The 14,660-nt window shown below is 44.8% G+C and overlaps 1 protein-coding gene across 4 annotated transcripts in view; it reads left to right on the forward strand.

Annotated features, from left to right (window-relative positions):
* MAD1L1 (mitotic arrest deficient 1 like 1) overlaps positions 1 to 14,660 on the forward strand; it is a 379,497-nt gene that overhangs the window by 248,771 nt on the left and 116,066 nt on the right. For 3 of the 4 annotated variants that reach the window (XM_074886096.1, XM_074886097.1, XM_074886099.1), the window contains one exon: positions 3,357 to 3,564. In XM_074886096.1, the coding sequence (XP_074742197.1) occupies positions 3,357 to 3,564 (208 nt within the window). Of the gene's footprint in view, positions 1 to 3,356; positions 3,565 to 4,407; positions 4,566 to 14,660 lie in introns of those variants that run through there. The other variant, XM_074886098.1, reaches the window with a different exon arrangement.

Here is a 14,660-nt window from a genome sequence, read left to right on the forward strand (position 1 = left end):
GTTTTTAAGAGATTTACCTGTCTCAGTGTAGCTTCAGACTGACATGCTCAGGAATGCTGGTGAGCCCTGAAAATAAGACTAAGTCCTAGAGCTGAGTTTTAGAGCATGATTTTTCAAGGGGGCATGTTATAAAAGGAGAGGATAAATGGGTTGAAACAGCTATAAGAGCCAAAGCACTGCAACTTCATGGCAGAGCTTTATAGAAAGGCCAGAGAGATGCTTTAAAAGAGTAAATAACCTGCAAAACAAGCTGACTAGCGCAGCATGGGTTAAAGCGGTCTCGGCAGGAAGGGAGCAGCAGTCTCCAGGTTTTTAAGGCTTTCCTCCACACTGAGATCCTTCTGCTGTCTCGTGCCTTTGCGTGAGCGTCTGCAGTGACAGTGCAGTACGAAAGCGCAGGCGATATCTGCGCTGGGCGCTGGAGCCAGCATGGTGGTGGCAGCCGGGGCGAGGAGGCGTGATCTCTGCCTGACCTTGGCACTGCAGCTGGCGAGGGAGACAGGGCCAGAGCCGCCCTTCACGGCTTGTCAGAAATACTGCGGTACCGCGCTGCGCAGGGAGAAGTGGGCTCCGCAGCTCTGATTTTAAGAGCATCCTTTTGCCAGCTAGCGTAAACCCCATTGCAAACTTGGAGGTTGAATCCTTTCCCTTGAAAGGCAAACATGAGAGTGAGGAGTGCCCTGACCTGTCTGGAAGAACCCTGAAATGCAAATAGCACGAGAAGTTAGATAGCTGGGTGCAGAAACGGGTTTGTAAATGCCAGTGAGTTGCTGGGGAGAATATATCTAATACGCTGGTTTAGAGCTGTCTTCGTGCTCCCTATGTTCAACGTCTCCAAGATGCTGCATGTGGGCCCAGTCCTTCAGTTCTCTCCTAAATTTTTCTTGGCCAAGGCTGCCAGTGGGATTATTTCTTCTCTTGGTTCTAATGGCCTGTCTGTCAGGTCCAGGCTGTTTGTCTCGAGCTCCCCATGGAAATGAGGTCACGAAGTCCCATTGCTGTGGAGCTGCCCTCCCAGATGTTCCCATAGGTCTCCTGAACACTGCAAGGCTGGGGTGGTATGAGAACATGCGTCACCTTCCCAGTACATGGCCGAGGACTGGAAGACCATGTGCTCTGACTGTGGGGAATGCAAGCAGCTAGGAAGGGTAGCCAAGGTTTCCATGTCTGAGTTTTCCCAGTTCTCTGGAGTGAGCTCCTTGGGCCAGGGCAGCCCTTTGGGGGGTTCCCGTGACCTCCTGTGTTAGGGGCTTCCTCCCACCCTCTCTTGGCCTGGGACATACAGATATGATCTCCCTTTGTTTTTAACTTTGACTTACACTGTGAAATAGTGACTATCTCTTCTACCCAGAGGGACAGATATGGTTAAACTGGTTTCTCATGAGGAGCACTATATTGGTTGCTCAGACTACAGGTACAAGAAGCAACCATACCCACTTTATTTTTTGGTCTGGGAAACACAGCAGTGAGAGCATATGTTGGTTTCCAGGTACACTGATACTTCCCATGCCAGTCACACTGGAATTCAAGGTTTCCAGTTGTGCAGTTTTTAAGGATATTTTTGGTGGTAGATGAGAGAAGGCATTACCCTTGTATTCACCAGCGCATGGACCCCATGCTCTTGACCAAAAGCACTTTTGGACTTCACATCTTCTCCCAGCTCTAAATTGTGGTTCCCCTTTGCCTGCATAACTGCCGGCATCCCGCCAGCCTCAGCCTTGGCTGCTTCTCCTCCATGGTGGGGCCCATCTGCCTGGCATGGCCCTGGGAGCCAGCTGGCAGAGGGGGAGCCAGCCCTGGGGACCGCAGGGGAGCTGTGAGCACCACAGCCCCTGCGCGTTGCTGGCTGCGCCGCTGGACCAGACCCCGACACTGCTCATGGGCACCTGCCTCTCTGCGGGTGAGCACGCCTCTTCCAGCTGCCTTCTGCTCAGCTAATGTCTGAAACGTGAGGTTTTAAAGGAGAATTTCGGTGTGGTTCCCGCAAGAGGGCACTGGAACAGCTGTGAGATGTAGCAATCACACATGAACATAAAAAGTGCCCAGCTGGCCCTTACCCGTGTTCCATCCAGCCCGAAAGAGCATCTCTGACTGCAGTGGTGGAAGATGCTCGTCTGAGAGAGCCCACAAACTTGACCATGCTCCCCAGCACTCTCCCAGCAGCCAGAGATGCTGGAGGATGTGTCCCTGCCCTCCCCGACCAGGTACAGTTACGGAGCTGTTGTTCATGAATTCGTCAAACCTATTTTTGAACCAGTGCTGTGTCTGCTGCCAGGCTCTGGGGTGGTGAGTTTCAGCAGTTCACTCCCTGCCGTGGGCAGAGGTGCTTTTTACAGTATATGGATGGAGTATTTTCAATAAAAGATGTTTGGGAATGGGATCTTCTGGGGTCTCTTACCAGCAATGACCAGCAATTCAGGATGAAGTTGCTCAGTCTCTGCTCTGGTTTGCATGAAAAAAACCCCCCATAAAGTTCTAGCACGTCTTTAATGAAAATGAAATGATAAAATTGGGATAATACCTACCTCATGCTGCTCTTGAGGGTTAATTAATGTTTACAAAATCACTTTAGGTCCTGAGATTTAATTGAAGGAAAAATATTACCATATAAAATGCCTTTTTATGCAGGCACTGCTATAGGGTTTCAGCTGGGCAGGGTGCTATGGAAGCCAGCATTAGTACATGCTTTACTACTTTTATGGTCGTGAGGCTTCCTGTAGTTTATATGAAAATTGTCTCTCTGAAATCACAAATGTAACATCAGTGTTTTCATCTCACTTTGAAAGAATATTAATTTGTTATCTAAGGACTTCACTGACTATTTAAACTGCTATAAATACGACTCACCTCTGAGAAAAAAGTACAAAATGAAATATCTGTTCACTTGCTTGGGATGAGCTGATACAACTTGCTAATGACTCCACCATTGGAGTCATATGGACATTGCCAGCTCGTGCAAGTAATAAATTAGGCTAGTACTGGATGTCCTGCTGTAGTTTAAGGGTGTATCTGTGTGTTCATTATAATCTGCTGCTATCAAGAGATTTAAAATGCAGCTATAAAGCTTCATTTCTGGAGTTAAATTTAACTGTGGAGGTGTCAGCCAGGGAGCAAGCTCTGTTGAGTGGGGTGTTTTGTGGGGTGGTTTTTGTTTTTTGAAAGAGAGAGTTGCAAGAGAGGGAGAAGCAATACTGGCTTTGGCTGGCTTCAACTGTTGGAATAAAACATTATCACTGCATAAGTGTCCCTTTTTCTGCTGCAACATTTTTTGTCTTCGTACAAAGATTGGTACAGGTTGGGTGGACTTGGAGGTTGAATCAATTACTCAATCTGCTTCTGTTGTTTCTGCCATGCAGGGTGACTATGACCCCAGCAGAACCAAAGTTCTTCATTTCAGTATGAACCCAGCGAGCTTGGCCAAGCAGCAGCGCAAGGAGGAGCAGCAGCAGCTTCAGGAGGAGTGTGAAAGGCTGAGGGAGCTGGTGAGGGTGCTCGAAGGAGGCGGCTCCATCCCTGGGAATTTGGAAGGAGTTGGGAGTTTTCAGTCACAACAAGAAATTTCAGGTAGGCTGCTGGCTTCTGGTCATGAAGATGCACTTACTCATCTGTACTGCCAGAGAAACTGACTGCAGAAGCAGATGGAGACATTGCAGACAGTGTGCTTGATGGAACGCTTATAAGGAAAATGAAAAAATCTAGGTTGATGCAGGAGAGAGTGAATGTGTGGTGGCAATCCTGTGGCAGTTTGGTACAGAGGGTAGGTGGTAAAGATAAATAATAATAATCCATATCATTTGCTCATGATAAATGAAATGCCAATACAACAGCCTTCATAGGCTGGTTGCTGCCAATGGAGTAAAAGGAAATATTTCCTTCCTTTCAGGGCTGGTTTAGCCCTTGAGGTAGCACAGACAGCAGGAAATAACTTTCATAGCTGCAGGGAAGCAAGTGGTTGAAATCTTTTCAGACCTGGCTTAAAACAAATTAATATTGTTTATCAGTGTATATGTGCCCCATTAATCACAGCTACATTCAATACTCCATGAAAATAGAGTACATCTTTCACTGAGCTAAATACATTTCACAGAATCTGTGGCTCCCCTCCAGTACAGTCTGTCTTCCCTTCACATACCTGAATGAGATTTTTTAGTATAGTAACCCCAAAGTTGGCACCTCCAGACATGCTCTCAGACTCTGTAAATCAAGGTAAGGATATCAATAAAATGCGACCCATCACCTACAGCACTGCAAGGGGACCAGGCAGAGTCGAGTCATGCTGCAGAGCCCAAGAGATCTATCTTACTGCTGTAACTCTCTCACATCTACCTTGCCCTCAAAACATTTTGTTAGAGAAGAGAAAAATAAGAGAGATGCAAGTCCATGTGGAGCTAACCTGTTGTGTTCCAGCAAGCATGTATGTGGGCAGTGTCCAGAGGTCAGGATCCTCCCTCGGATGAGGCTAAGAGGGCAGAGCTTTCCTCGAAGGCCATGTGTGCTGAAGACTTGAGACCCACAAAATGGCAGAGCCCTGGTTTAAAGAAAATACACAGAGGAAAATATCTTTCACTGTTATGACGCCGAAATTCTGTGAAAGTAGGTTGCTTGTTTTCCCATTGCTCAAACAATAGTACTTTATTACTGCTAAGAACATGTTTGTTCTGGCATCTCATAGTGGATTATGGTACTATATAGCCTTAAAACTATGATGGTGAGAAGTGTAGATGGGGTGGTTTATAAAGTGAAGAGCTGACTGGATGTTAGAGGTACAATGGCAGTTTGTCACTGTTGTTTGTTAAACGCTTCCTGAACGTTTAAGGAAGGCTGCCTTTGCCCGCAGGAGCTTCCAGTCTGAGACCCCAGTGAGACTCGAGCAGTTCTCAGCAATAGTTCTTGCATTGCAGTTTGAATTTGAAACACACTGGTTTTTAAATGGCAGCAGATGCTGCTGCCCAGTGCCCTTGTCTGTCGTTATGCCCCCGAGTACCCGGCGCATCTAAAGCTGCAGATCCACGGGGCTGGCAGTGCCCCTCGAGCCCCGGGAGCAGCAGTGTGCTGGTCAGGGGCAGCGGGGATGCAGAGGTGAGGGCAACTCCGTGTCTCGGCTGTTGATGAATGAACCTCTGGGGTATCATCTACAGTAATTAGACTGTTTCTTCTGGGGGAATGTGTTTCTCACGTATGCCTCCTGTGATTTGTTATTCATAATTACTATTCTGCTGCCTTTCATGCGGTTGCTTTTAGCTGTTTGTGAGGTGCTTCTGTGCTGGGATGTTACCAGGTTTGTCTTTAGCTCATAAGGGATGCATTTTTAAAGCTGTTTTCTCTTCTGCCTTTGATTCCGACAGGAAAACAAACAGCTCACTGGGTTTCAGGGTGTTTCCAGCCTCTCATATATGGGATGCTTTTTTTCCTTTTGCCCCAGTTCCATGCTCCATCATTCTGACTTCTGGTCACCAACTCAGATGGGAGAGAACATCAGTTGCAGAGCCTAGCAGGGTGGGAAATACTTCAGTGTCATTTATCACAGTCCCAGGAGGGCCCTTTACATTTTTAGAGTGCCTGTAAGTGCATATGGAAGTGATTCATGTAAACAAAATGGGAAAAATAGCCATGAGTGAAGGATGGAAGAGCCCTGTGGATGACTGTTTTCAAGATCAGGGCATGTGTATAGTAAGCCAGGTTATATGGAAAGATCTTGGATTTTTTCTTGTATTTTGTCTACTTGCGTGCATGTCACTGTCATGCACAGGGAACGTTGCCATAAATAGTCCTAAACCCTCCTTTCTGCTGTGGGAACATTCAGCAGTATGGTCAGAAGATGAAGACTGTGTATATTAGGATGTGCAAGAGATGCTGAGGATGTTACGGCACTGACTGCGAGGTTAGCAGGCCTGCCTGAGCTGGCTTTAGATTAGGCAGATGAGTGCCAGATTTGGCCTCCTTGCTGGGACAGGGCAGAGCTCCTGGTGGGTTAGGGGACAACACATCAAGCACGCCGTGCGAGCTGCATCCATTTTTGCTTTGACTCTATCCTGCTTAACTCACACAGCATCCGCAGTGTGGATGGAACGGCTGTTCCAGGAGTGCTTTAAGAACATGGATTCACGTGGCCAGAAAACTTACACTGTCTCCCCCTGGATAAGAAATGGAAGATCCAGCCTGCACTGTTTTCTTAGGATCTCAACAGCTCTGCCCACAGGAACGGCTGCCATATGCCTTCCATTTTAGTATATTTTCAAGGTGTGAAATGGGGAGCATGTGGCAGAAACTCCCTCCGCTCTCCTTGTCACTGTGCAATTGGCTGCCTTGGGGAGGGAGGTTTATTGTGCATGATAAGGAAGCAGGTTTCAGTGAAGTTTGTGGAGCTGTTTCTGTACAAAAATAACAAGAATTAGAATTTTTCTTGCACCCCTTTCTGTCAGCTGCAATACCCATATGTCTGTTTATCCATCTCATTCGTATGACACATGCAGAAGGCAAATTCAGTTCCCTGAGCTTTTGAGGTGGGAGGTCCCTCGTGTCAGAGTTGAATGGGATGAAGAGAAACCAAGGACAGAGTAGGGGAAGTGTGGATAAAAGCTGGGAAGACAGCAAAGGTCATATGTAAGTTTGTATTTTGCCTTTAGACAGATAGAGGTAAATGTAAGATTTTATTGTCCTATTTTGCCATCTAACCTGAATGGCTTATTGGCAGAGGTGAGGGATTTGGGTGGCCTCTAGCCAGTCAGGTTTGCTGTGTTCAGCAAGCTTATGTGATCTGCAATAATTATGCTTAAGGTTCAAAGAATTATAATTATACCAACCAAAAAAAGGCATTAAGGACAATGATGTTGATGGTTTTGATAATAATGTATTGGCCATTATTAAATTCGTTCATTGGGCTGGAGTGCAGCACGTTTTTTCTGATCATGGTTCCAACTCCTGGATAGGTAATAAGGAAATTATTACTGTGGACGTTAAAGCTCATTAAATGTGACTCTATTAAAAATCAAGGTTATGCTGGACTTTAAATCTCTTTGAGCATAACCGCTGGAGGCTGCAGCACAACCTGGCAACTTGCCACGTAGTTCAGTGGTCCTTTCCTCTCATTTATGCCGTAATAGTCTCTGTTAAAATGGGTACCAGGGCTATTGCAAAGGAGAGGTTTGAGCAATGTGAGCTATAACCACATGTCGTCCTTTTTCAAAGTATAGATTTGCACGTGGGATTGTGCGCTGTTAATGGGGCAGATCTGTGGCAGCCGCATTACAGGAACGGGCTGTAACTTTATGGGTGGTTTGTTTCTCTCGCGGTGGCTGCGCGGGTCTGGGTTGTGTAAGAGCAGGGTGCACCAAGGTCAGGCTGCCATCTGGGGAGAGGCTCTGAGTCCTCCTGTCTCTGAAACAGAGATGCAGATTGTAACAGCTTTGGAAAGGTGGCGCGGGGCATCACTGCCCAGATTTGGAATCTCTTCCAGTTCTGCATTTCTCTTTCCTGTATTCTTCACACCTTCCCCCTGTCCTTTTGTATTTCAGGCTGCATCTTCTGCTTTTTTTTCTTCCAGCTCCGTAGCTTTTCCTGTTTTTTTCTGTTTCTCTCCAGGCCATTTCTGTTTAGATCTTCCTTTTTTTGTCTTGTGTGGTCCTGGTAGACCTCTTGATTTTTCTTTTCTGGTGCTGCTAGAGATGGGGTTCGGTCTTCAGCAAGCAAATAGGTAGGTGGCAGCTAATGGGGAAGTGACAGAAGTAATGTCTTGTGTATTGTAGCAAAGCGCAGGTAGAAATGAGAATGCTTCGGGTGCTGATAATTTCCATTTGTGTTCTCATCTTAAAAGTAGTATATTTGAAGGTAGGAATGGATGACCCGTGGAAGCTGGTTCCTGACTAAAGAATGCAGTAATGCAAATTTTCCATGAGCTTTCATGATTTATTGCTATCCTGTAGGTACAGTGGAGCGTTCCCTTCTTTCATGCAGCCTCTCCCTCTGAGAAAGAGGAAAAGTGCTTTTAATATTCTTTCTGTTGAGAGACAGGCTGGCACCCCTACCAGGAAGGAGGATGGGGAAATCAACTCTGGTTTCAACTGTCTATGGAGAATTTGGGAAGTGAACATAATCCCACCAAAAAGGAAAGCTATTCATCCATCTCAATGGTGTCAGTGTCCTTTTCCCCTTGCTAGGGAAAAGTAGGAAAAGGGAGTCCTTGATGAAGGACTGGGGAATCTCACTCTAAGGCAGGTGTTTGACCCTAACAGAGATGCTACATCTGGTGTTCAGCAGAGGCTGTCTCCAGCATCACTGCCATGTCAGGGCCTTGTAAAAATGTAATTAATTGGAATTAAATTGGGTAATGAATTAATATTAAAATAATCTAATCTTGTTGAAGTGACAAGCCAGAGATGGTAAAATTTGTCACTGTCCCAGCATGCTTGTGCTTCTGATGAATGTGTTTCTGAGTACAGAAGGCGACAAAAAAGGAGCAGATGGAATTTAGAAGTTGCCATTCTCCATCCACAGTTGGCTGAGCTGTTGGTGCTTGGAAGCCTTGGTGCTTCCTACCATCTGTGTACAGGAAATCCACACATGATGAAGGCTGCACCTGCAAATGAAACCTGAGTCCACCTGATGAAGGATTTTTCTGTGACCTTAGTTGTTGGTGGGTGCACACGTGCAAGCACAGCATCCGTATCTCACTCTGTGCTGATGGCTCCCAGCATCTCCCCGGTCAAACAAGGTTGGGCCAGGTGAGTGCATAGAGGGCAACTCTTCAGTCACGTAATGGCTCTCCCTAAAGCAGAGGAAGGATTCATTAGGTGACATTTCTCCTGATAATGTTTAACATGCCAGTTCCCCTTCAGTTTGTACTGAAGGAATAACCTTCTTTCTAAAGGGATGCAGAGTGAAGGTCCAGGGTATTTGCTGTCTTCAGATGTTAAGGAACTTTTGGTAAGAGCAGGATGTCAGCCTTTGTGCCCTGCCTGTATTTCAATAAATTGCTTTCTGTATATCCCAATTTCTTCTGAAGTTTATAAAGAGCTTGTCTTTGCCTCTGGTGTTTTGCTGTGCACGGATGAAGTTCTGACCTCTTTCACTCCAGAGATGGCCACATGTTCTTGATGGGGGAAATCGTTCCCTACTGCTACCTGCATCAGACATGTTGCATAGCTTTAATGTGCAAAACACAAATGGTATGGAAAGTAGCACACAGGATGAGTGTTATTAGCAGCAGTCCTTGGGAGCTGCTCTGCCTGACCCACTCAGAGCTCTCCTGCCTTCCCGTGCTGACTCTGCAGCTGAAGAGCAGTGCCTCTGTGGGGCAATCCCCTCACCTCTCAGATAGTTATTATCATTATTGTTTTTATGGTGCTATTTTCTCTACTGCAAGACATTTAGACCAGTCTGGGACCTGAATAGTATATTAAGACTGGGAATAAGCCGGTAGTTTAAATAGAGCTTACTTTAATTTCCTCCCTTATCATCCATATCCCTTTGTCCCAGCCCGGCACTACAGGTAACAAGGTGGGACTGCTAAATATACCTGTTTTCCTAAAAGACTATAGCCAAGCTGGGACCTCCTGTACTTCAGTATTGACAGTGTTACAGTGGTTGGTGGGCAGAGTCTATAAAACCTTTTTATATTACAATGGTGTCAGAAAATTTGGGCAGCCCTGCCACAACGGGAAAATACCTTGAAGCCTTTGTGTGTTCTGATTCAGCAACAGTGTGGCCTTTGGTAAATGCTCTGCACTACTGAAGTCAGAGCAGGCGCCTATAAAGAACCAGGTTTCCTGGCTTGAATGAAAGTATAGTACCTCAAGAGGGCTGAAAAAAACATTCCCTGGTTAAAAAAAAAAATTGCTTTTATCATATACAGCATTTGTCATCCAGATAGATTCCCAAGTTTTTCTGGAGATAACACAGATATGAAGTCATGCAGCACTGAATATATTGAAAACAGTGTGCCCTGCCTATGGCAGCATGCCATGAGTCTGTTAAACAACCAGAGAGACTTGCCCCCGAGCACGACTTAATCTGTGCGCTGCGAACGGCTGGGACATGAGCGGGCAGACGAGGGTTGCTGACCGAACAAACCCCCGAGGATGCCTGAAGCCTGCAGCTTCTTGTGAAACTGTGATGGGAGGTGCCAGTGAGACATTGCTGGGACTTTTAGACTCTGTCTGCTGTCTAGGGAGCCAGAGATTTGTAATAAATCCTGTAACGTAGTTCAGTTGTAGCTACTGAATGTGTAAAACTTGGTGTCAGTCAAAGGTTCCTATCCAGACTGTACTTAGCCTTCACAAAGAGCAAAAGAGCTGCTGGATTTCTTCCTGGCCCCTCTTTTCCACCCAATTCACGTGTGGAGTTGCTGGAGGCCTCGATATTTCTGCTTTTATAAGAGGCAGCCTGTGAACCTGCATAATACCTGCATAGGGCTCCAGTGACTGCCACAAGAGCTTTTTTTTTGAAGCATCTCCTACTAGGCACTGTGTAGAAGTTGGTTACAAAATACTTTGTAGAAGCAGAAGCCTTGCTTCCAGGAAAATAAAGACACTTTACCAAGAAAGAAATAGTAAAATAAGTTGGGAGGGAGAAGGAAATGGAAAAGAAAATTTAAAAAGTATATGGGATGAGGGGGACTAAATTTAAGCACTGAACTATGAGAACATCTACAGTGGTTTCTGTAGCACTATGAGGAAGGAGACTCCCAAGGGAAGAGTCTCTGGGCTTAGAGATCCTGCCTTGAATCTGGGTGTAATGGAAATGAGTAGCACTGCAAGAAAATACTCTGGGGAGAAGGTTGCTTGTTTCCTAGGCGGATGTGTTCTCTTTATTCAGTGCTGATGCAGTAAAGACATGGTGTTACATCTGGGAAGGAAGAGGTCACCTTTGCTGAGGTAGATGGGAAGGTTAGAGATAGCTGATGTCATTACAGGTGATACAGAATAGGCAGATAGCAAGGTTAGAGGTATTCTGGGACCAGATAAATCAAGACAGGGAGTATTCTGTCTCCTCCTGGCTTACTCTATATGTGGCTTTTGAGAGAACTGGTGATAGAAACAGTATTTTTAAGCCTACTGACTTGGGTTTCTAATCAATCAATAGCTGAGTGAAACACGAAATGACCATTAGAAAGAATTGTTCTCACTACCAGGAGTAACCCCCAGAAGTAGCTGTGCTGCTTCATTTATAACTAGGGGAAGTTCACAGCCTTTACAAGGAGAGAAATCAATGAGCAACAGAAGGACCTGAAACCTTTCTCCCCCATGTTTTAAACCCTTCCCACCCACCAAATCCCTATAAAACACCATCAGATTTGTACTGTACAGAAACTGCCACATTGCAGATAGTAGCCTTCATGGCTGTAGTTCTTCTACAACCCTCTGGTTCTTTTGTATCCCTCTGTGCTGATGATTTCTTTATCACCTGGAGACAAGCCAACAGACTGTTGAGCTTTTATGGGTCTTCGTAAACTTTGGCAGTTGTGTTTTCCTGCTTGGGTATTTGAGTCAAGCCCTCGTCGTTTGGTTGTTGCCTTCTTAGTGGCTGTGTAGCAGTCAGGATGCTCCTGCTAGATCTCTCCAGACCAGCATTTCTCCTGAAGGGAAGGAAATGCAGTATTATCTGCAGCTGCCCTTTGGATTCTGCGGCGTTGTGATATGAGCTGCCTCTTACAGCAGTTTGCATCACAGAGCAGCTTTTGATTAGGACCGATGTGCCATAAGGCCTCTGGATGTACACAATTGAAAATGCTCTTTCATTCATCAGCAGGATTGGGAAGAAAGGCTCGTGCTGATGTCTCAAATTCAGGCCGACACGATTTCCCTGACATGAAAAAAACCAGCCTGCCAGCGTGGTAGAGTGCTCCGGCAGGGGAGAGCCTCAGATCTCTGCTCTGCATCTTGTCAATGTATTGTTTCTCCTGGAAATTAAAGCTTGATGCCTTTGTGAGCAGTAGAGAGTAGAGGAAATCTAGTCGAGGAACTTTGCAAGGGGTATCGAGGTTACCACAAGCGTCTTGAAAAGCCTTCTGCTGGCAAGGGGAATGTCGCCTTGGTTGGGGATATTTATTAGATTCAGGAAAGATGATAGGAATGGGAAAATACTGAACTTATTTACACTTTCCCTCTCAATACTGTCCAAGATGGCGGTGTTCTTGTTATGACAGGTTCATAATGGGAAAAAATTACTGAATTTACTGTTTTTTTCTGGAGTCCTCATTTCAATTTCCAGGTAAGCATACGTGGCCGGGAGCTGAAATCTGACTGCCTTCACAGAATAAATATGGACTCCTTAACGCTGAATCCCAAATGAGGTGGGGTGAATGTGTAGAGACTGAGAAATAAAGTATGTCTGCTCATTCCACATTTTAAAGGGGGAACATACAACTAAAATTCCAAATCCAAAGCATAACTTTTTGCACAGGCTGTTTTTCTGGTTTATCCACCTGTCTCTGTGGGAAGCTGTTTTTCCTGGGAAATACTGTTTTCTCCTTCTGTTCCCAATTTTTCTTTTCACTTACTCTGATTATTTTGGGGCTGTAAATGAAGTAAAATAAGACTGTTCCAATATTCTAGAGCAGCGGCTGTATTTAAGAAGTTTATATTTGATGAGTAAGTTGATGACATTGCATTATGTGAATTTGATGTGCAAACTTGTCACTAAAGTGTAAACATAGTGACAGCAGGACCAGCAATTCCCAGCCTAATCAAGTAAGCCGAGTAACACATTCTTTGAGCTATAGAGTAATAGAGACTGATTTACATATTAAAATGAGAGAAGCTACACAGATCCAACAATTAAGTTGATATTTTAATTGCATAAAAGTCAGGAGATTCAAAGTTATGTTTCGTGCATCAGTTTATTTGTCACCCACATGCATTTGTAGTATTTTCACTGACTTTATTTAGTATGAAACTAATGTGGATTAAAATACGTGAAATGTTACCCATGGAAGAAAGGAGAGCTTTGGATTTGCTGGGTTAGAAAGCAGACTAAGAGAATTCAGAATTTCTTGGTCTGTTTAAAAAGACTACAAACAAATTCCAGGTAATTTCTTTCTTAATATTCTAGTAGACATGTTGGGAGGGAAGGAGAGGGAGTTATATACAAATGCAATGGAAAAAATTCCCGTTGATCTCAATAGACCTTGAATTATATCCTTAACTTCTTGTTTTCTTTTTAAGGAATAAGCTTTATTGAATTGCAAATTCACACAAATGCACTAGTACCACTAAGAATTACATCAATATATGGATTCTGTCCTTGGTGTTTATGCTGGTTTCACAGTACTGATCTCGCATTCAGATAAGCGCGCACGTATACAGCTACCCTTATCTCCCCATGCTGATGTTCTGATATATGAATGCTTGTTCCCTGCGCTCACAAAAAGCTATTCACCTGCCAAGCCTGACGATTTTTTTATAATCCTTCTTTGAATTAGACTACAAAAAGAATGTGTTTGAAAAGGTTAACTAATGGATACACTTTTCTTCCTGATGAGGAAAAGAAAAATGGTGAAGTGCTGAAAAATGGTCAAGCAGAGTTTTGATCAGGCTTTTCTAATCAAATACTTTCTAGGCGGTCAGCAAGGAGGAGAAATGTTAATCCATAGTGGATTCATTTGGAATGGAGAACATTTATTTGGAAAGCAATCAGCGTATTAAAGCAGACACTTGTAATTACTCTGCTATCTTAATCATGGCACTGACATCAGTACCATGATGTGATAACGTTGTGATAGCCTTTTGAATGTGGTGCTGACATAAGAATGTCACTAGGAAGGGAGAGAAGCCTCTTAGTATCTTCACACCTAGTGACCTGGTTTGCTAACCTCCAGATATTCTGGGCACCTTGTCCAGTGGTTACTAATCACACAATATCCTAAACAAAAAGGCGTAAGACCCTCTGAGCTCATTTGGAAAAAAGCTAGCACCTTGCGATCCCTTTGGGAATCTGCCGGTGGACAGTACAGCGGCCGGAGCGCTGCTGCAGGGGATGAGCTGCCAGTGGATGAGATGGCAGTGTTCTGCACGGCGCTGGCTTTGGTGCAGTCATCTCGTGCTTCTGGTGTGGTTTTGTGCCAAGGAGGCGAAGGCATGGAATTAAATCATAGCAAGTCTTAAAACTCAGGGGAAAGTCGTGCCTGTCCATGAGGTACTTCTTAGCATCTGGGAGCACTCCATTATACAGACTAAACTAAAGCTACCTGGTGTGGTTTGTGTAGTCCCAGCGGCTGATGCAGTCTTCACTTGCTATTTCAGTGTTTCCACATTTTCTCCATTTCAGTGCCAGGTTATCTGGCATGATCTCCAGTTAGAGAGCAGCAAGTCAATCCAGCCTCCATTAGGGAACAGCGTATTCATTCTTATGTACAACCAGCTCCAGCTTGATGGGTGAAAATCAGACAGATGAAAACCTGGTTGAAATCAGATTCACAAAATCGCCTTTTCAATCCCTAGCTCTCTAAGTGTGTTTCTGTCTGTATTGAATAGAAGAGTCCTGATGCATCCTGTTGAGTACTGTAGCCTGGTGGGTTATTGGGTAGGTACGCAACTTTGCAAAGTTACCTTCTGCGATGATCAGATACCATCATAGGTGTGCAGCAGAAGTATTTAAGTTAAATAGATCAGAGACTTCCATAAGGAAGGGCCGGAGGCAGCAGCAGCATCCACCTTCACTAGAGA

This window comes from Strix uralensis, chromosome 16, assembly GCF_047716275.1.
Source record: "Strix uralensis isolate ZFMK-TIS-50842 chromosome 16, bStrUra1, whole genome shotgun sequence".
Lineage (NCBI taxonomy): Eukaryota > Metazoa > Chordata > Aves > Strigiformes > Strigidae > Strix > Strix uralensis.